Source organism: Anoplolepis gracilipes, chromosome 16 (assembly GCF_047496725.1).
Source record: "Anoplolepis gracilipes chromosome 16, ASM4749672v1, whole genome shotgun sequence".
NCBI classification, from domain to species: domain Eukaryota; kingdom Metazoa; phylum Arthropoda; class Insecta; order Hymenoptera; family Formicidae; genus Anoplolepis; species Anoplolepis gracilipes.
In genome coordinates this window covers 965369-987161 of record NC_132985.1, presented here as the reverse complement: position 1 = coordinate 987161, position 21793 = coordinate 965369, and the positions used below count along the sequence as shown (strand labels likewise).

The following is a 21793-nucleotide window of genomic DNA, read 5'->3' as shown; positions in this document are numbered from 1 at the left end:
ATTCGCGCTGCGAAATGCAGAATTATACCCAATATTTGATATCCAATAGAAAACTTTCGTTCTAGATCTTAAAACATTGCTAGTTAGAATCACTAGAAAACAAGCTCTTCTATTGGATATCCTGCATTCGCCAAGGTTTGCTCTTTTCAGCAGAACTTTTTACGATTTTCTTATTTCTCTCTCTCTCTCTCTCTCTCTCTCCAACTTTTCTCTAATTATATATGTATGTACATATATTTATATGATTTTGAATTTATTATTTGATCGCAAGATGCTTTCAAATTCTAAAAAAATTCTCTAACCAATGACCAATCGATGCGACGCGAATGTTTCTCATAAGATTGGCATATCGACAGGTGGCGCGGCGATCGTACCGTCCAACACGTTCGGCACCTGTCGGTTGTCGCGGATCTGTCGACGGGTGTCCCGCGTGTATTCCGTGCGCGGGCGAGATCGCGAGATCTCGCTGGGTCGGTCACGTGACATCGTACTTCCACAGTTATTTTTTCAGGCATGATGGCGCCAAACGCCAGTATTCACTTTTATGTAAATATAATATTGATTTGGTGCGTACCGCGATCAAGCACGAGCGTTCGCCGTACCGCGGCCGGCCGTCGAAAGTAGCCCCGAATAGTCGGGGTAACGCGCGGACCCGCCGGCGGAGTGAGTAACGGACTGGCCTGTGCCGCCCGCCTGGAATCGCTAATGAGGACATGTTGGTTAGGCTGCCGTGACAGGGAGAGAGAGAGAGAGAGGACGAGGCCGTTACGCACTTGCAAGCAGCAGCCCGTCGGCGTGAACGCGGCGGCTCGGGAGCGCGCACGGCAATTGCCGGCGGCCCCGCGGCCGGTTTCACGCCCGCTCGCAATCACGTGCCGCCTCGCGCGCGGAAATATATCCGGCTAATAGATCAATAATAAGGTATTTAATGGTCTTCCCCTTGTGTGTATGTGTGCGCGCGTGTGTGTGTGTGTGTGTATATGTGCGTATGTGTGCGAGCGTATGCGCGCGCGCATAGTTGACGTGTGTACGTGCATGCATGCGCGGGGGAGACTCGTAGTGTGTGGAGTGCGCGCGATCGTGGCGCCATCTGTATTGTCAATGTTGTCGGGCAGCAGCAGCAGCAGCAGGAGCACCAGCAGCACCAGCAGCAACGTAATGGAGCCGTGAGCATTCTCGTGTAGATGTACGCAATTGCATCGATTGCCCTTGCCGACCGTGATCCGCCGTATATACAATGAGATTTAACGCCGCCCGCGGCCCGCTCGACCGTCGACACGTGCAGTGAGTGTGATGAGTGTGCCCTTATTGTCGCGAGGCAGCGATCCGCGGAAGCGCGATCGCAGGCGCCCCGTTCTTCTCTGCCTATAGTCAATGTTTACATGGAATCGCGAGGTGATGTGCGGATCGCGGACCGCGACGTTCGGGACCGTCGCGATGGTCGCGATCGTCGCCTCGGGACGGCCGTTGTCGCACCTCGCACCGCGTCGCCATGCCGTGGCAGTGCGTCGCGGTGCGTCGCGATGCGTCGCGTCCCCGTCGCGGTGAACGCCACGCCGAACGTGTCGAACGTCGCTGCTCGTTCGCCGTTCCGTTCGTCGAATCGCGGCGACACGCGCGTCCGCCCGCGGATCTGCGTTTTTTATAACCTCTTTTCTTTCCCCGCAGAAGAACGGTGTGTGGGAGATTCGCGCGCGCAGCCAGCCACCGCGGGACACGCATGGTGTTTATCGACGACCGGAAACACAACAAACAACCGTCATTCCGCTGCATGTATTTCGATTGTACTCGTCCTAACTACCTAGCGTCGCGTCAAATGGAAAAAGAGCTACGCGTTGTCGTCCAGGGTGCTGGCTGTGTGCGCAATTCAAAATTCATTTCTTACACTTTGACATTGTTATAGTGTTATTGACCTTAACTCTCTCTGTGTGGATATCACATATGTAATGCGAATATTTTATCCCTTGCTGCTATCGCTATATAGTAAACTGCTGACATTTATGCATAAGATGTGACATACACCATTCACTCGAATGCCTACTTTTGAAACTGCGATTCCTGTGATTCAAGCGCTATTTTTTTTCTACACTAATTCTTTTCGCTCTACTATCCTTCACGTAGTATGTTATTTACAAAATGTATTAGTATTGTGTTTTTAATACTTTCTAAATTGCATACTTATATATATTTTTTTTTATGTTTTATTATTTGTACATGGCTCGTTCTACATGTTTCTCTTTGTATGTGCTTGTTGTCATATTTTCATTTTCCACTTAATATTTGTATCTTACAAGAAGTGTTGAAAAAAATAACTGTAGTTTATTAAATATTTCTATCACAAAGTTGTAGCTTACAAGATTTTTAGTAAAAGAATGGTCATTAATCAATGAAACTAATAATTTTTATTTTAAAGCTGCTTAATTTACTTATCCTTATTCAAATTATTACGTAAACCGTACATTTTTATGAAACGTAACTAAACTAAACTAAAAAAGTAAAATACAAGTATAGTTGAAACTAAATTCTAGATAAAATTATATCTTGTTATATTTTTATAAATTTTAATGAAATGAATTACAGTACACAATCTGTAATATGATTTATAAAATTGTTTTCTTTTAAAACTTGTCATCAAGTATTATTTATTAAATTTTAAATAGCGAATAAAACTATTTATTTGTTATTGACATAGATTTTTTCTTTATGTTTCAGTTCTGAAGATAATCTGCTTTCCAGATAATAAATATATGGATAACTATGTAGTAAGTTTATCCTCTTGTTTATATATAATATCTTATAAAGTATGTTCTGTGGAGAGAAGAAATGCTGATATACTCAATTGTGTTATTTCAGGGTGCATACAGTTCACCTGCATGTGCCACGTATCACTAGCTTATTTGGCATAGTAGAATGGCACAACGAGGCAAGAGGCATAGAAACGACAATGATCTGGCGTCTTGTCCGGGCGCTATTAAGAGGCGCAAGTGTAGATTGGGCCCAGCTGCCACTGGTTCATCGGCATTGGCAGCGACCATGGGGCCTTCAGAAGAGGAGGAAACGATGGCGTCATCCAGTCAAGGGGGGACATCCTGGACCGCCCGATCTGTCAGTGATATCAAGATTCCCAGCATATACAATCGATCGTCCGCCGAGGCCCCGGCAGAGTTATTTCGCAAAGATCTGATCAGCGCTATGAAATTGCCGGACAGTGAACCGTTAAGTCCAAACGAATATTGGGTTATAACTGATCAATGGAAACAGGAATGGGAAAGAGGTGTTCAAGTACCAGTTAATCCAGATTCTCTTCCCGAACCGACGGTTACTGTTACGCAAACGTTTCCTTTGAAGTTACAAACTGAATTCAAATTGTGAGTTTGTTTTATATTTGTGCGTTTAAAGTGCTGATTTCTAAAATCCCTAAAGTGCAATATAATTAAATTGTCTCATATTTGTTTCAGGCCTAAAAAATTCGTAAGAATATCCCGTGATGATTATTTTAACTCAGAAGATCATCATTTAAGTACTACTCCAGCGAGAGCAGAGAAAGCTTGTGCTTATGACCTTGACGATACTGACATTGCCTGGTTGGAAGTATTTAATGGCGAACGAGCACAGGTAAAACCTTTTATATTTATGACAATAATAATAAATCAAATGACATTTTTTTTTTTTTTTTTTTTTTTTAAGTTAATTTTTCAATTATACATAAAGAATTATACTAATATTCTGTTTAAAATGTAAAAAAAATATAGTTATACATGTTTATTAGAAAAAATATATATTTAATTAAATTAATATAATTTCATTACGATTCTTAGATAAATTTAATTTGCCACTAACAAGGCTGAATAGATTAAAATGCTTTTGCAACTGTACTTTTTAGTAACATAAATAATTTGATATAATTAATTTTTTGCTTACAATTGTTATTGAAATAATTATTAATATTATTAATATTTAATTAATAATTAATTAATAATTAAATATTTATATTAACTGCATATCCCATGACTCAATAAGGTTTCTTTTTCGATAAATTTATATTATTCACAAACTAATATTATTTTGTGTTAAAAATTATTTTAGGCTGGACAATTGCCGGTAACAGAATCACAATTAGAACGTGTAATAGAAGAATTGGAAGTGCGATGTTGGGAAAGGATTCAAACAATCGTGAAGAACGAAGAGGGACTTGGGATTGAGTATGATGAAAATGTCATCTGTGATGTATGCAGATCGGTGAGTAGTTTTAGTAATTTTACACAATCTTATATGATCAAAATTTGAAAAAATCCATCTGTTGTACATTCTTCACATGTGATACGTTTTAATTTGAATTGGATTCTAAAACATGAAAAATTTTTACGACAGCCGGACTCAGAGGAGGGTAATGAGATGGTGTTTTGTGATTGTTGCAACATATGTGTACATCAAGCTTGTTATGGCATCACTTCGATACCCGATGGCTCTTGGTTATGTAGAACTTGTTCGTTAAGTCAAAGACCCGATTGTGTATTATGCCCTAATAAGGGTGGTGCAATGAAGTGTACACGAAGCGGTCAAAAATGGGCTCACGTTTCATGTGCACTCTGGATTCCTGAAGTTAGCATTGGTTGTGTAGAGAGAATGGAACCAATTACAAAAATATCCAGTATTCCGGTAAATAATAATCTTATAATTATGTTCTTATCGATTTTAAATACTGCTCTATATTGTTTTCGATATCTCAATTATAAACAATTTAATTTATTGTATTCAATATCATATATATTTCTAATAATTTAAATTTATTGGCGATTGTTATACTTTTACCATATTTTAAATACAAATTGATTGAGACTATAATGACTAATTGCAGCAAAGTCGGTGGGCCCTAATTTGCGTTTTATGCCGCGAACGTGTGGGTGCTTGCATCCAGTGTAGTATAAAAACATGTAAGACAGCGTATCATGTTACATGTGCTTTTAAATATGGGCTTGAAATGAAAGCGATTATCGAGGATGAAATGGCGGACGATGGTGTAAAATTAAGGGTAAACTATCTTATACAATTTAAATTTATCAAAATTAATGACTTTGCATGCTTTGACTAGAATTACAAGTAAATTTAACAATTTTGTATTTCTTTAGTCGTATTGTCAAAAGCACAGTAGAACAAATACAAAAGATAAAGTTGGCGTTGGGGGTAGTATGGGAAGTGGTGGTGGAAAGGGAGGATCAGATTCTGAGGATGGTGAATCCAGACGGCGTAAACGAAAAGATATGACTTCTGAAGAAAAAAATCAAGCACGCGCAGCCAAGTATGTGATATAGTTATATGGCTTTACAAATTACATTGAAGCTCACAGAATTTATTTCAAAAAAATATATGTATATATTTATTAAATATTTGAGTACTTTTTAAAGTATTGTTAAAGAAAGTTTTATATGTTATTTAAATTAGAAAGTAAAAATATTTAAATGAGAAAAAATTCACATTTTTTTTTATAAATACATGTGTGTTTACATTAATCTTATATTAAAGTAAATTACTATACATTTATGATTAATGTATCTAAAGAATTAATCTTTTTTTTGAAATTGTTTTTTTTTTTTATAAAAAATAAGTATATGTGTACCTTTACACAGATTGCAAGAAATTGAAGCAGAATTTGATAAACATGTTAGTATAAAGGACATTACCTCTCAACAATTGGACATAGATCCCGACAGCATTGTATACATTTATAACTATTGGAAACTTAAAAGAAGAGTAAGTTATCAATTGTCTATATTTTGCGAAAATGCAAGAATGCATATCGAACGGTATATATTACATTTTAGGCTGGTCACAATAAACCATTGTTGGCACCTCGTTGTGGCGAGTTATCGAGCGCGGGTGCACGTGCTCAGGGTCAGGCAGCGGATGTAGAAAAAATGCGTACTTTCGTTCAACTGCGTCAAGATTTGGAACGTGTACGTAATCTGTGCTACATGGTTGGTCGCCGCGAAAAACTTTGTCGCAGTTTCCTGAGACTACGCGAGCAGACCTTCCACAAGCAGGCAATGGTGATGGCTGGACCGCCGCTGTCTCCGGCGGCAGCCGTTGCTGTCGTCGAGGCCAATCACGGGCCCTCGATATACGATCGTCTCTACTCCCATCCCGATGCTGAGGATCACACTCACGATTTTGAAACAATACTTGCTCGGATTGCGGGTGTCGAATCGCCCGCACCGGCATCGAGCGACGAAAAGAAAATACAACCGGACTTTAATGGCGCATCCAACAAGAAACTTTATTTCAACGGTTCCGTCAGACGAAAGAGTCTATATGGCAGCGATTTATCGTCGATGAGCAGCAGTGAGACAGACGCGACGAAACCGGAAAGAAAAGCTGGAATTAGCAAATGTACGAACAAGTCTAAAAGTTTGAAGGTCGAGACCGAATCGAGTACGGAAGATGAAGGAAATACAACGAAGAACAAAACTTCCGTCACTAGGCGAAAATCGAAGAAGAACGCGTCGGACAGGGGATCGCGGGCCAAATTACGCGACAGCAGCGAAAGCGACAAGCTGGATACAGTCAATAAATCACGTGCTCTGCAACATATGGAGCTTGGCAGTTCTGGCAGTGAAAGCGACGAATTGTTGCCATTGAGCACCAATACCGGTTCCCGTCTCGGGCCATCCGCTGCTTCCGCTATATATTCAGATACTGATTCAGACTCGCAGGAACATCATTCTCACTCGGCTGTACTTATCACGAAAGCCGCGGTGAAGGAGTTTTCAGCGGCAGATATATCCAAGAATAATCAGAAGAACTTTGCATCTAAGGACGCTATAAAGTCGGAATATCAGGATGAATGTACAAAGAACAAGGAGAACATGAAGAACTCTAAGAAGAAGGAATACATACCATCAGCTCTGATAGTTCCGCAACGACAAGCGGCGAAGAAGGCATCAGAAATTATGCAGCGTACGCAAAATAAAAAGGAGAATACCACGAATGAACCTGTAGAATTTGTGAAATCACCCGGAGAACCACTGAAACCGACTAAAGAGAAGCCGCCTAGCAAGAAACATCGTGACAACAAAACACCAAAAGATGCTAAGAACAATGACGTTTACGATTTTGATAAAGAGTTTGGCGATGGCACGGAGATCCTCGCTTATGTGCCGCAACGGCAGGCCGCGAAGAAAGCTGCGGAGCATATCAAGAGCGGTATGGGCACGAAAACTGCTCAACCGGATCTCGAGATTGCGGACATCAAACCAAAGAAAGAATTGCCGGATGGTGGTAAGAAGAAGGAAATTGTCAAGAAAGAAGAATCGCCCAAGAAAGAGGAATTACCGACGAAAAAAGAAGAGGTATCGAAAGAGAGACGAGGAAAGAAACAGATGCCCGAGAGCAGCAACAGTGAGAGTAGTAGCAGCGAAAGCAGTAGTGGCAGCAGTTCCTCGGAAAGTAGTAGCGATTCCGATGTGGCCAAGAGTCCAGTACAGAAAATGTCCAACATTGTTAAGGAGCCAGCTTCCTCTTCGACAACTACTAATACCACGTCCTCTGAAAGTGATACTGGTAATCAAGCGAAGACTAAAACTATGAATAAGCGGCAAACGATGAATAAAGTCGTAGACGAGGTGATCGAGTCCGAGAAGAAGACTCTCGCGGGGCGGAAACTCAAGAGGCTGCCCGATAAGAAGCTTAAAACTTCCGACGGGCGGCATGGACCAGAGTTTCAGCCGCCGCTTATTGAGAGAGAAGAATCAAGTAGAACCACACTATCTAAAGAGCCACAACAACAACAACAACAACAGCAGCAGCCACAGCAGTCACTTGGTAAGAAAGCCGATCAAAGAGATTCCAAAAAGTCAGCATCCCTGCAATCACAACAGTCAGTTGAACAAAGTGTGCTCGGTGGTTCTCGAGATAATGATGGGCTACGAAGTGTTTCTGGGGCCAAGTCTACTAAGAAATCGAGTCAGTCTAAGCAAATCCAACAACAACAACAACAACAGTTCACTCTCAGAAACAAGGAAGACGGCAGCGGCGGCGGAGCAACGCCCAGGACGAAATCAGAGACTCGCAAACGAAAATCAAGTGAGGTTACCGCAAAGGACGACAAGGGGACAAACAAAGAAACAACACCGCTCAAGAAAGTGGAAAAGAAATTAACGGAGAAAGTGAACAAGGAAACCGAGAAGGACAACAAACATGATGCTACTAGCAATAAGAATGTTTCCGCAGAACCTCCGAAAATGACTGAGAATACTACTAAGACGGACGATAAAAAAGTTAAGAAAACTAGCAATAGGAATGCGATCAATACGTTAGAGGAAGAAATGAAACAGCGACGAGCGGAACGGGACAGTCCGAAGAAGTCGTCGAGGGGATTGGATAAACTTCTCGAAAAGCGTGAGCATTTAGATAAATTGTCAAGGAGTAAAATTGCTCAGGAGGAGAGATCTGCGTACAATGAGAACAAAGATAAAGTCACAGTATCGGAAAAATCCGTTACGAAGGAAATTATGAAGAACGAGAATGTTAAGAATCATATGAATGAGAAAACCGTGGTGCTAGATGTCATAAATTTGGAGAAGGAGGATATGAAGAGAGACATTGTCGAAACGGAGAAGTCTGAGGATAGGAAAAAGAAGGCAGAGCAAAAGTTCGAGAGCGAGACGCAGGCTGCCGTTGAGATGATCACGATCGAAGAAAACAGCGCTAAAGAGTCCAACATTGATAACATCTGCTCGAAATCGGTGCTCGACAAACCCGAAGCCGCGATGATAGAGAAGGATTGCCAGCTAAAGAGGAGAAAGTCCGTCAATCGTTCTATCTTTTCACCGCAGCACGGTAGCAAGGATCCTAGCGTGTCGGAACTGTTCGATTTCGATCAGGACATACTGACCGATGATATGGTGAACGACGACGGTTTTAGCATACCGCGCGATGAAGAGCGAGGAGCGGCGTCTCTCTCGTTCTCTTTTAACAATGACCTTTGGTTTTGCAAAGAAGAAAAAGAGGATAGTGCTCGTGAAACTTTGCATTTAGTGGAAAAATTGCGTTTGAATTATCAATTATCGAAGAAATCGAATTCTAGTCAGTTTGAATTAGAATCCGTTCCGGCGGAAGAGGAACTTCCGAAAAAAGAAGAACCACCTTTTCATTCGGTTGAAAAGCCAGCGACCGAAGAGCAGCAACCGCTACTCCAAGGGAAGGTTGATGTATTGGAGCAACAATCGGTGGAACAACAGCCGCAACCGATTGTGCAGCCAGTTGAGATGAAGAATAATAGTGGACCGGAACCCGTGCAAGTGTCTGAGGATCTTACGTGCAAAAATCACACTATTGAAGACAAAAGGAAACCCTGCTATTCAAGCAATAGCAATAACGAGCAACATTACATGTACGGAAATGAAGAGCGCGAGACGGCTAAAGTGACAGTGGTAGAACGTGCAAAGCTCGATAGGGCCGAAGCGGACGAGAGATGGGTGCCGCCGAGCATGGACAATTTTAATCCGAACGATGTGCAACACTTGAACACACTAATCGACAACCAGAACCACCGTTACGTCGCCGCGGCGGCCGCCGCGCATCAATTCCCGAATGATATCAGTGCTGTAATGCCGGATCCCACGGCGAATCCTGACGCGGCTCTAGTCGCGCATCTGCAACTCAACATGAACATGCAAGATCAGTATTTGCAATTGCAGCAGACACATCCAATGGAGCGGGTACAGCAGCACCTCGAAGCGCAGCATGCCGTGGCACAGGAACAATCGCGCGTGCAATCTCTCGCGATGATGGATCAGCAACAAGTAGTGGCGACTGGTGCGGGAATACCGGCGCAGATCGTCGACGAGATCACGCCCATGGAAATGGTAAACCGCCACTTGATCAGTTTGCCCAACTCGGAGGACTGCGATCAGAGCAGCGAGATGGATCGCGTACTAGACAAAGAGGACGTCTCGTCGGACATTAGGCAGGACTACGCGCAGAGTGGTTCGCCTTACAACGAGCTCAATGGTCGTCCGGATACGCGATGGGCCGAAAGTCAAGTCCTACCTTCGCGTAGATCTACATCGTCGTCTATCACGTCCGCGTCCTCCGCGGAGGAACACGCGGCTATACCACCTTACAAGAACGTACCTCCGATACCACCGTATCCACCGTGCACGATAGACTCGACACCTTACCATTCATATTCGGAGACCAGCTCTTATGGTGCCGGAGCGGTGTCGTTGTTCCCGCCGCAGTCGTGCGCCGCTCAGTTGCCGTATCCGTCGCCGTTCCCACCTTTCGGCGCACCTTTCCCGACTGCGCCATCTCTGCTGCCACACGTGCCGAAGCCGCTCGAGGAATCGCTCAACATGCAGGCGTCGCCGTGCACCGCGGCGTTTACCTCGTCGTCGCACAACATGGCGCTCACCGCGGCCATGGTATCGCCAACGAAGGTGACCACGCCGCCTCCATCGGTGCCACCGCCGCCTCCGCCGCCACCATCATCGGTATCGCAGCAGCAATCACAGCAGCAGCAACCACCATCGACGCAGCCGCCGTCCTCGGAAACACCGGAGCACACGCCGTCTTTGCTGCCGCAACAGGCAGTTAACTCGCCCACTGTACCGACATCCTTCCTCAATACCATCGCAGAGACGCAAGTCAGTAGTGAGACCGTCGTGGAGAATATAACGGAAGTGCTTGGTGCGGACAACAAAAGTGCATCGTCCGGAAAGAAGTCGCCATCGAAACCAACGAGAACATCAGCCAGGGTGACGTCGTTACAGGGCAAATCACCCGGAAAGTCGCCGCGTCAGGAAACTACCAGAACCGCACCGACCGCTCGTGGTCGCGGTAGAGGTGCTAAGGGATCTCAACACTCGAGTTATCGCGGTCGTGGTCGCGGCCGAGGACGAGGACGCGGTAGGAACAATCAGACCGCGTCGATCGCGATGATGCCACCAATGTCGAACGCGCTGCACAACGACGACTCGATTCAGAATAAGCTTGTAGGGACCGTGTATGATTTTGATTCGGACGAAGACTCCGCGAACGAGACCAATATCGCGGATCTACGAACGATGCGTGAACGAAAGAGATCCACCGACGTGAACGAGAAGACGCGGATCAGCGAGCCGCTCGGTGGTATGGCGAATGACGGCGGCATCCAGTCCCATCTGTCTAGTCCTACGCTGCACACCGCAAAGAAATACGCCGATGACAAGAAGCTCTCGTCACCGGTGGCGCATCACGATCATCAAGCTGTCCTGGCTAAGTCCGAGTCAAGCGTTAGTCATCAGACGTTCGTCGACAATACAGTTATGCCGTTGTTACCCGGTCCAGTGGATATGCGCACGTATAACTCGACCGTGGACCAACCGAGCTCGTCAGTCCACGGTCAGTCATACGGCAATCATTTGCTGGGCACCTTCGCCGCGAGCGTATCCGCAGAATCGAACTTGCCGGACATCGATGATTTAGAAAACGATCTGCATGACAACTGTTACGTATTAAAGAAGCTCGCTGGCAAGCAGCAACAATTCGCGAGCGGCAGCTTCGAGGATCCATGCTCTAAACCGGTCTTTGCTGATCCGTCAGTGATGGATCCCTCATCCGCAGCCAGTTTTGACGCCAATAAAGTTTCTCTTACCGACTCTAGGAATCAATTGAAGGTGAAGATCAAAGGCCCATTTCTGGACGCAAACTATGTACCAGCGTCATCAGTACCGCCGTTGGCTCAACAAGCGCCAGTGATAATCACACCGGCCGCCACCAGCGCGTCCGTTGCTTCAGGTACATCGAATCTTCGTCGCATGCGTAAGAAGGAGCTGTTGCGCCAGTATTGCTCACAGGACATGAACATGGATGATCCAGTGTGCGGTAGTGTCGCTTCCGCACCTGTAATTCCGCCCGTCAATCGTACGGTCATCACCATTCCCAAGGCCGTGGCGTCTATGACGAGTATACCGACTCGCGATGACTACAAAGCGGTCGTTGACGCGAACATGGAAAAGAAACGACGGAAAGAACGTGGAGGTGGTGGCGGTAGTGGCTTCCTCGATGTAGTAGCCGGCGAGGATGAGAGCAGTTCCGACAGGAGACGCGGTCTCGTAGTAGGCACCGTCAGTGATCGCCGAAGAGGATCTAGACAAACCAGACCTACCGCAGCCAGCACTGGACCACCGAAACTAAAGATCAAGATCGGCAATAGTATAATCGGTGGTCAAGAGGTAGGTAACATGCAGGATGATCGTAGCAGGATAAGACCGCCGAAGAAACGACTAAGCAGCATCCCGAGCACACCCAGCATGGAGGAGCTCCGTCGTGAGAGTATGAAGTTCCGCAAGATGATCATGGCGGGCTTCGAGAGCGACGAGAAGACAAAGAGCAAGCGCGACAAAAACGGCAAACGAAAGAAGCGGCAATCCAAAAAGGAGGCACGAGTGCCTCTGGCACAAATTCTGGAGGACGGTCCCGCGCCGCCCAAAATCATCATCCGGTGGAGCAAGGTGGCGGGCGCCAACTCCTCGACGGCGACGGCGACAACGAACAACGACACGCCGAACGACGCGCCGGCTACCGGCGATGAGGACGACAATCAGCAGCAGACATCGTCGGACAAGGACAGCCGAGTGGGTCCGCCACCGCCCGAGCCGACCCACAAGGACGAAGTGGGAATCTACCCGACGGGAGAAAGCGGCGTCGACGAGAAGCAGCCTACGGATCCGAAAGCCGGCGTCGCTGCCCTCGGGAACGTCCGTTCGGCCAAATTAACGCCGATCCGGTTAAAACGCTGCCAGGAGGGCTACGAACTGAAGGATCCGGTGCGAGTAGTGAGCAGCGCGAGTGCGGACGACGATGGTGGTGGTGGTGGTGGTGGTGGTGGTGGTAATAGTAGTAGCAGTAGTAGCAGCAGCAGCAGCTGTAGTAATAGTAGTACTAGTGCGACGACAACGACGGTGACGTTGGTGAACTCGGTGGCGCCGTTGCCTGTCGGCGGTGTCGAACAGGAAGAGGACGAAGAGACAGCGACCGCGGCGTCGACGGCGGAACGATTGTCGGCCGCCGACATCGTCATCCCCGTTGCTGCCGCTGCCGCCGCCGCTGCCGCTGCCGCCGTCGCTGGGACGAGGTCCGAGCAACAGGAGCAGCAGACTCTCTCGTGCACGGAGAAACAATCTTCCAAAGAGGACGATATTCCATTGCTGCCCCAGTCCGCGAATCACAGCTCATCGCCGGGACGTCCGCCCGCACCGCTCCCGCAAGGATGCCAAGTTAGGTGATAATTAATGATAATTGTATAATACAGTAATTTAGTGGTTCTTTCTTAGACGATTCTATATTATTGTAAACGAGGGTGTATTACGTATATTTACGTACGACATATCATTGGATTGGCGATCCTCTGTCATGTTCTCTGTTATGTATACGTAAGATACGCTCGTCTACGCATACGCAACATTTACACTTACACACACAACAGATGTATATTGTTCAATGTTGAGACAGAGACTCACTAGAGAAAAAAAAAACGTTGTAAGAGTGTAATATAAATTATTAATTATTGTAAATGATCTGAGGGTGAAGTGAAATTTCACAAAGTGCCCAAAATTTATGGTAAATACTACAAAAAAGAAAAAAAAAACACATGCATTTCTTCGGATGTATCCACGCTAAGGTGTACCCTTGTTGCGCAATCGAATCCATAAAGCTCATTAATCTTTGTATCGAATTATTTATATTTATAAACAAGGTGATTGAATAATTAATGTTATAAACATTTTTACGCAATTATTGTACATTGAATATAAGCATTTGGATCGAGTCAATCGATCTAGAGCAAACAATTAAATATTTCTTTCCTTTCATTCTCATTCAGTATCAAAAGTTCTCTTCTAAAGAAATCTTGAAAAAAAAGTATCCTTACAATTCTGACTAATCGTTAATATAACTTATCATATATATTTATTAATTAATTAATTTGCGTACAATAATTTTTAACGTACTTTTAATTAACCGAATTTGCTAATGGAAAAATTAGTTTCTCTTGCACAGATATCATTTTTTTCAAGCGTTGATCGACGTGCAACGCTCAAAGATTTTTCTCACGCTCGTCGATGCGACCTTACATCAATATGATGATCACCAGATGTAGATATCTCTTTAAAAATATCCCAGATCGATAAAACGTATTGATTTCTGATGCTCTGAGGAGAACGAGATTCATATTCGATACGCAACAATCGACACCTTAATGGGGATCTCGTGTCAGCGACATAAAATTATCCTGTACAAAAAACATATTTCTTAAATCACCGCCTAGGTCGTGATTTTTCAATGCTAGCTATACTAAATTTTAATAAATCCACAACACATTATAGAGTATAACAATATTTCGATCTTATATCGATTAACGTATGGCAAGAAGAGCGTATATCAGGCAGACGTGAAACTTCAAAAGAGAAAGGGAAGATACACATTTTTCTTTTTTTTTTTTTTTTTTTTTTTTTAATTTTCAGAACAATTTTTTTGACACACGAGCATATTCATTCGTGATTCACACTTGAAAAAAAAAAGGGGAAAAAGAAAGAAAGAAAGAAAAAAAGAAAGAGAGAAATCTAATGTATCATCGCTCTCGAAAATTACGCTATGTGTCCTTTAATTTCTTTCTTCCTTTATGTTTTCGCCCCATGGTGTGCAATTTGCGCATACGATTACAAAGTTAACGCAAAGATATTTTTTTATTATATTTTTTTACGCATTATATTATGTACGCGCTTCTAGCGTGATTTGTTACATAGTTTTTTTTTTTATAGGACACGATGCATCATTATTAATCGTCACTTATTTTATTCTCTTTCACGTTGTAGCTCTGTTGCATGTAATTTATTTATGACGATCAAATGTAACACGCTATTTATTCACCATGCATTCTCCCTCGAAAGTTCTTTAAGAACGATTTTTAGACGATTTTCATTTAATTTTCTCTCTCTGTTTATTATTATTCTAAATATTTATGTATATATACACATACTATTATATTAATTATTATTATTATTATTATTATTATTATTATTATTATTATTATTATTAAATATTTCTTTTTTCGTATTTATAAGTCTCGTATTGTTTTAATCTCACCACGTAGACAATGAGAGTTATGCGTATAAAATACTCATGGTGATGAAGCGGCGTGCCATGTTTTGTACCGATATTAAAAAAAAAAAAAGGAAAATGCGATCGATTTTGCAAATGTAAGAAGAGAAAAAGAGGAAGTTTCCTTTCCGATACGCGTCGCATTCACATTCACGAGATAAAGATATAAGATGAAGGTATTTCGTTCTTTTTGTTTCGTGCGAGGCCGAGGAGCGACGTATCTCATTATCATCGTTCTCACCATTTGAGAGAAAGAAGACTCCTGACAGGATAGTTCGCGCGTGTGTGTTTCTTCTCCCTGCTTTTTAGTACCAGCAACTTTAAATATCCTATTAATTTTATGTTACGTTAATTGCAAATTAATTTAGAGATAGAGTGAAATGTTTTTAAAGATGATTTTTCGGCGGAGATAACAAATTATTGAGATATCATTTCCGTGGTACTGTGCAAGCATTTTTTTTTTTTTTTTTTTTTTTCTCTCCCCCAGATAAATTATTGCTCAACTATAAAGTTTGAAAAATTGTAACATATCGAATTATACTTTACAAAGATCCTATACATACACGACGTACCCACACAATACACATACACAATTAATAAAAATCAAGTTTTTTAAATATTACTTTATAAAGGTTTTAGAGATGCTGGTGTCTCTTTGTTATCGTATTTATTTATTTTTCTGTGTGTTTGTTGTTATTGTATTTTAAGTTGGTGGTACGTAGAAGTGTGAAAAGGGAAGAGATTGTGAATTTGATAAACAATCAGGAAGTGTAACATGATCGATCGAGGAAGATTTAGCGGCGATTGAATTTTAGAATTGCGTGCAATCGAGGTACTTGTCTTGTAAAAGGTGCGAAATTGAGATTGTTTATGTATTCATCAATCCATTTTGTGTGTACACGTGATGGGAGATTTTACAGATTGCTGATTCATGTGCAATTATTACGACGTCCGTAGGAGAAAAGGTCCTTCGTCCCGGTCCTCGCACATTATCGATTGTGGAGTAAAAAACCCTGGCAAACTGCATGTCGGCAGTGCCTTTTTGAATAACAAAAAAAAAAAAAAATAATTTTATTTCAATAAAAATAAAATAAAAAGGGAAAAATATGAATATTAAAATAAAAATTGAAAGTACAGGTAGAAATATAAAGCTTGGAATTTTTTAATATTTTCCCTAAGCGGGAAATGGTTTTTTTTTTTTTTACTGTTTTTTACTCCACAATTGTAACGCGACGCGCAGGATAAAAAGCTGTATATACTCGTATATTGAATAAGATATCAGGATACAGGAATCTGTAATTGGTATGAAGCTTATATAACGGCTGTGTTACCGTACGGATTTTATCTTCCAAATGGTTTTAAGTTAATTTCTTTTTGGACGAACACATGAAAATAATAATAATAGAAAAAAAAAGATAAATAGTGCAAGATTGCGTCGAAAGTCTTTCGATGCCTCTTCCAATGAAGATAGTTTTCCAGAGAAAAAGCGTCGCATAACGATTTACTTACGATCGATGTCTTTTGGAAGTGTTTTTAAAAAAGAAAAGTAATAGAAACACAATGGAAAAAAAAATAATATAAATACAATGGAAAATAATAATAGGAACACAATGGAAAAAAAATTGCATTTTACCAGAACGAAAGAAAATTCATTTCGCAATGTTTTTCGCGACGTTTGTCATTCTCTCGATTTTCTCACATTAAGCGCATTTATATAAAAAAAAAAAAAAAAAATATGCAGATATACCAAAGAAAGTTTGTCGATTTGAGAGATTAATGGGTTGGCGAGTCTCCTTGTAATCAGACATTAGTATCTTCCATGTATTTTGCACACATATACACATGCAAATAAACACACACGTATACATTTACACATACAAATGCACATGTTGGACTAGAAAGGTAAAATAGTTTTTTGCGCGCCGCAATCTCTCTCTCTTGCATCTCGTAAAGGGAGTAAAGAGAGCGAGAGTGAGAAAACGAGAGAGTGCATCGTATATATATATATATATATAGATATATATATATGTTAGAGCGAAAGAAAGAGTGAGAGGAAGAGATAGCTTGGCGATACCGTTTCGTCCCAATTCTTTATTGTCATAACTCGTTATTTTCTTGTTATTCTGCGCAAAAAAATCAAATCAAATGAAGTATTGTTTAACGTGTCGGCGATTTGCGCACTCGCCGCCGCTCTTAAAATTCTCATCGATCGCGCAAACGAAATTTTTCCGTGCGGTTCCTCGGAGCGTATTATAACTCGATCATTGATCAATCACGATCGATAGATTGATTAACGAATCGACACTCGCGCCGAACCGGTTAAACGTTTCGCGCGAACGAAAGAATTTTACATACCTTCATACCTTGCATACATCGCATTGTACATTTTTTCAGTGATAAGCAGAGTTTTAAGAGCCTATATTGTACAGAAATAAAGAATAAATATTTGGTTAATTTTTAATCGTTTCTTACATGCATGCACACATATATATACATATATGTATATATATACATATACATACGTATATATATATGGAAATAACAATAACTCTAATAACAAATAACGATGAATTTAATATTATATATATATAAAAAAATATAAATATATAAATATGAACATATATATACATATAAATATAGATAGTTTTATTATAATGCAACAAATGAGTAATATGATATTTAGTTATTGTATATAGTGTAAGAAAGCTGATATTGTAAGATACAGATAAGGTGTTTTAATGTGCACATAGTCGCGTCATTGTCAATAATCATATTATTACGATTAATAATAATTACAGTTTTTTACATTCTGCGTTTTCTTCTTCGAAATACCACTACCTACTTATCTACATTTTCATAGATACATAAGTTTTTATATAAACATAGGATATTTTTTGCTAGAAAATTTGTAAATTTTCAAAAATTATTCTTAATTTTTCATATTCTTCTAATGACATTTTTATGTAAAATATGAACAGCAATTTTTTTAGAAGAAATCTGTCTAGTTATAATTAATTAATGTTAAATATATTTTTCAGAGTCGCTATAAGCATTTCCAGAGCATTTAAAACCTTTGAAGAATCTAAAGAATGTTTAGAATTTTTTCGAAAAATTTTGTTCTGTTACTAAATATAATAAATATGTACACACAAATGTAACGAGATGATAGTTAAATAAATGTAGCACAAATAGGAAGAAAATTAATATATAAATTTTTATTCAAATTTTACATTTAGATAAAATACAAAATTTAAACGCAAAAATTGAAGTTTTATATAAGATATAGACAATAAAGAAATCTGTGTACAATTTAAACTTTATAGAATAAAAAATAAAATTAATCGTATATATTAAGTATACAGAACAGAATTTTTTGCTTTAAACATATGATTAAATGGGACAAAATATCTTTTTCATATCATTTTATTTTCACATATCGTTTATTCTTTTACGATGAAGACTTTGATGGAATACTTCTAGAACGAATAGCTATTGTATTTTAAAGAAGCCGAATATTAATGCAAAGAACCAAAGAATACATTGATGGTGATAAAATATCACACAGATAGAACACAGCGAGGGACAAAATCAACCCCAGTATCCAGTCCAGCCGCCTCCCCAACCTCTTCCACCCCAATAGTCTCGGCCACCCCAGCCTCCTCTCCAGCCTCCCCAACCACCATATCCTCTGCCATATCCTCCCCATCCACCGTATCCTCTGCCATATCCCCCCCAGCCACCGTATCTCCATGGTCGTCCATATCTGGAATTGTTTATAAATCATTCAATTAATACGAGATGTTTGATCATTTGAAATATTATGCAAACTATTTAATTTTATTATTTTTAAGGCACGATAAACGTTTTATAAAGTAAGTATATGTAAGTAATTTTTTATTTGTCTTATTATAAATTAAAAAGATATATCATGAATTATGAAAGATGTCACTTATATTGCGCGTAATAAGATTACAACTATAATTACATATGCAACTTTTAAAAATAATAGCAAACATTTTTTTTCCTGGTTATATTCTACTTTTTTTAATTCTACTATCATTATATTCACAGAATGTTAGAAATACAAATAAAGAATATTGACAATTTTCTAAATAAAATTAAATTTAAAAATTGAAACTTTTAGAAACATGTAACATGTAAAATAATCTCAAAAATATCAATTGCATGATTTTTCTTAATAATATAAATATTAACATTTACTTAAAATATTATTTGTTAGCTTAACTTAATACAAATTTGTGTAGATGTAAGTTTTTATTTTAATATTAATATAATTTCTTTTTTTAGTAGTTATATGTTTATAACGTCTTTTCGCTTTTCATTTATAAGATAAATTATACATGACGCAGGATACACAGGATTAGTTTCGACATTTATTCGAAATGCCACTTGTAAAAACCGATGAGATATATATTAGTATGTAAAATGATTGCAAATTGATCGTTGCAACTCGCTTTAGCGCTATTTACGCATCGGAATGTGTCATTTATGCTCGTAAGTAGTTAGAGTATGCATGTTGACGAAATTATACGATGGACGAGAAGCCTGCATAGCCAAGAGACAGGGTCGTGAATGCGAATGAAGATATACACAAAAGTATAATCTCTTTTAAATGTTTCTCATCTCTATGCTATATAAAGTTTTTACAGACAAGTCGTGCTGTGTAAACAAACTTCGCATACAAAGTTCGCTTAAAAAGGTGATTTCGCATAAAAATAGTTGAGAAATTCGATTGCGACAGAATACGTGATCATTATTTAATGTGTATTATAATTACAATAGAGAATCTCTTTATAAATTACATTGCAAGATTCTATTATTATAAAGGTGTCAAACGTGCAAAACTCTTACTGTCGAGAATTAGCATACAAGTTTTTTCACTCACATTCGCAATAGTTACGTTTTTTTAATATGTATATATATATATATATATATATATATATGTATATATATATATATATATATGTGTATATAATTTATATTGAAAAAATGAGATGAGATGAGATTTGCATAATGATTATATTATAAATACTATAATACCTTGTTTTCCTTGTAAGACATTTTAATTTTATTTGATGATTAATTTTACTTGATGTAAAATTGATTAATCGCGAATTTAATGTAATCTCATTTTTAACACAAATTTGGCACAAGTTTAGAGCATTTAAAAAAAATTTAGACAGAGCATTGGAAAGACGAATACATAATTATATGTACATCTATCTTTTAATTCATTTCATACATATATTTCCACATCAGATTGTTATTAAACTCGACGAATTTATTGTGCAAAGATATATCGAGATTTATCGTAGAACTTAACGATTTATATTCAAACTTACCCATATGATGCTTCTGCTTCCAAATCATTGGCATTGGCATTCGCATCCGGCTGTGGTTCAATCTCACTCTGAACGTTTAACGGACCCTCCTCGTTTTCCGCGGCGGTGGTGAACGCGAGAAAAGCGAACGCCGCGAAAAGAAATATCTAGAATCAGATGTAAAATTCCTTAATATTATCTTTCGATAACTGATTTATTCAGAAAATCTCTTTATGCGACTTTAAATTCGTTTAAGTTAAGCGAACTCATAATCTATAATATACAGTTATAATTCGAAGATACAAAAAGCTTCGCGGATTTGCATTATTTTTTGTAATATCATGCAATAAGATTTTACGAATTTTATCTGTTGAGAATATATTTGAAAAATTGTTAGTCTATTGAAGTCTATTAATTAATCGTTGTCTTACAATTAGATGTAAATCCTAAGAATAATGAATAAGTGATTTATCATGACATAATGTATTTGAACGAATTTTATATGTATAAAATTATTCCTCCGAATTATAATAAATAATATGTTTATAATATGTGTATTAAAAGTTTCAACATCAAATTAATGTATTTTGACATCAATCGCAGTATTTTTTGCAGAATGTATGTTATATTAATTTATCGTCTCTTTAATTTAAATTTAATGTCATTTAATTTATCGATAATAATCTATCACGATATTTATGATCTTGACTATTCAATTATATCAGAGATAATTTATTCCGAACGATAATTGGAGTAATTGCTCTCGCGACGTGAATTATGCTAATCGGACAAGTTGATAAGACCCTTTCCTCGCGACAACATGAAAGAAATAGAAACAGCCCACGAAGGGTATAAATCTCGTTTTATCAACGTCAAGGATAATATAAAAAGAATAATATAAAATCACTTACGAAATGCATAGGTCGCAACATATCGAGGACTGATTCCATTTCGAGTGGAGCGAGTCTTATATACGCGGTCATCCCGGCGCGTTTTCGAGACGCACGCATCCACACGTGCGTCTTTGCACGTGTGTCATCGGCTGCCTGCGGTTTCGCAGGTTGAGCGTTTGTGTGCTAGAGCAAGCGAGAAAAAAAGGCGAACCTAACGAAGAGATGTACGTGTAGGGTATGTAAGTTGTGGCAGAAAGACCGCAAATGGAAATGCCGGTGTGATTTCGGATCCTGGGATTTCATGACGTGAGGTGTCGAGGACGTTATCTTCGTAAAATTCGAAGCAGATGCACATAAGCTTCACCGCGGCGCGTTTATTGAAACGAATCCACGTAAATCCCATTGACTTTATTTTCACCA

The 21793-nt window shown here is 39.8% G+C and overlaps 2 protein-coding genes across 4 annotated transcripts; one reads left to right on the top strand and one right to left on the bottom strand.

The window, feature by feature from the left end:
• The first annotated feature begins 417 nt into the window (after window positions 1–417).
• On the top strand, window positions 418–17943 carry Rno (uncharacterized). 3 transcript variants are annotated; one of them, XM_072907872.1, is made up of 11 exons: window positions 418–921; window positions 1119–1284; window positions 2713–2762; window positions 2854–3368; window positions 3459–3615; window positions 4087–4239; window positions 4372–4659; window positions 4859–5032; window positions 5130–5299; window positions 5628–5751; window positions 5823–17943. In XM_072907872.1, exons 4-11 carry the CDS (start codon window positions 2911–2913, stop codon window positions 13263–13265), a joined length of 8967 nt encoding a protein of 2988 aa, XP_072763973.1. In that variant the 5' UTR covers window positions 418–921; window positions 1119–1284; window positions 2713–2762; window positions 2854–2910; the 3' UTR covers window positions 13266–17943. The 3 variants fall into 3 exon arrangements, with proteins under 3 accessions (XP_072763973.1, XP_072763974.1, XP_072763972.1); XM_072907873.1 differs by lacking the exon at window positions 1119–1284; XM_072907871.1 differs by lacking the exon at window positions 418–921 and having other exon boundaries at window positions 945–1284.
• A 384-nt stretch (window positions 17944–18327) lies between these two features.
• Window positions 18328–21497, bottom strand: LOC140674386 (uncharacterized). Its single transcript, XM_072907874.1, has 3 exons — window positions 21392–21497; window positions 20502–20647; window positions 18328–18901 (listed from the first exon to the last, which is right to left on the bottom strand). The coding sequence occupies exons 1-3, from the start codon at window positions 21488–21490 to the stop codon at window positions 18727–18729; spliced, it is 420 nt and encodes a 139-aa protein (XP_072763975.1). The 5' UTR covers window positions 21491–21497; the 3' UTR covers window positions 18328–18726.
• Between the last annotated feature and the right edge of the window lie 296 nt (window positions 21498–21793).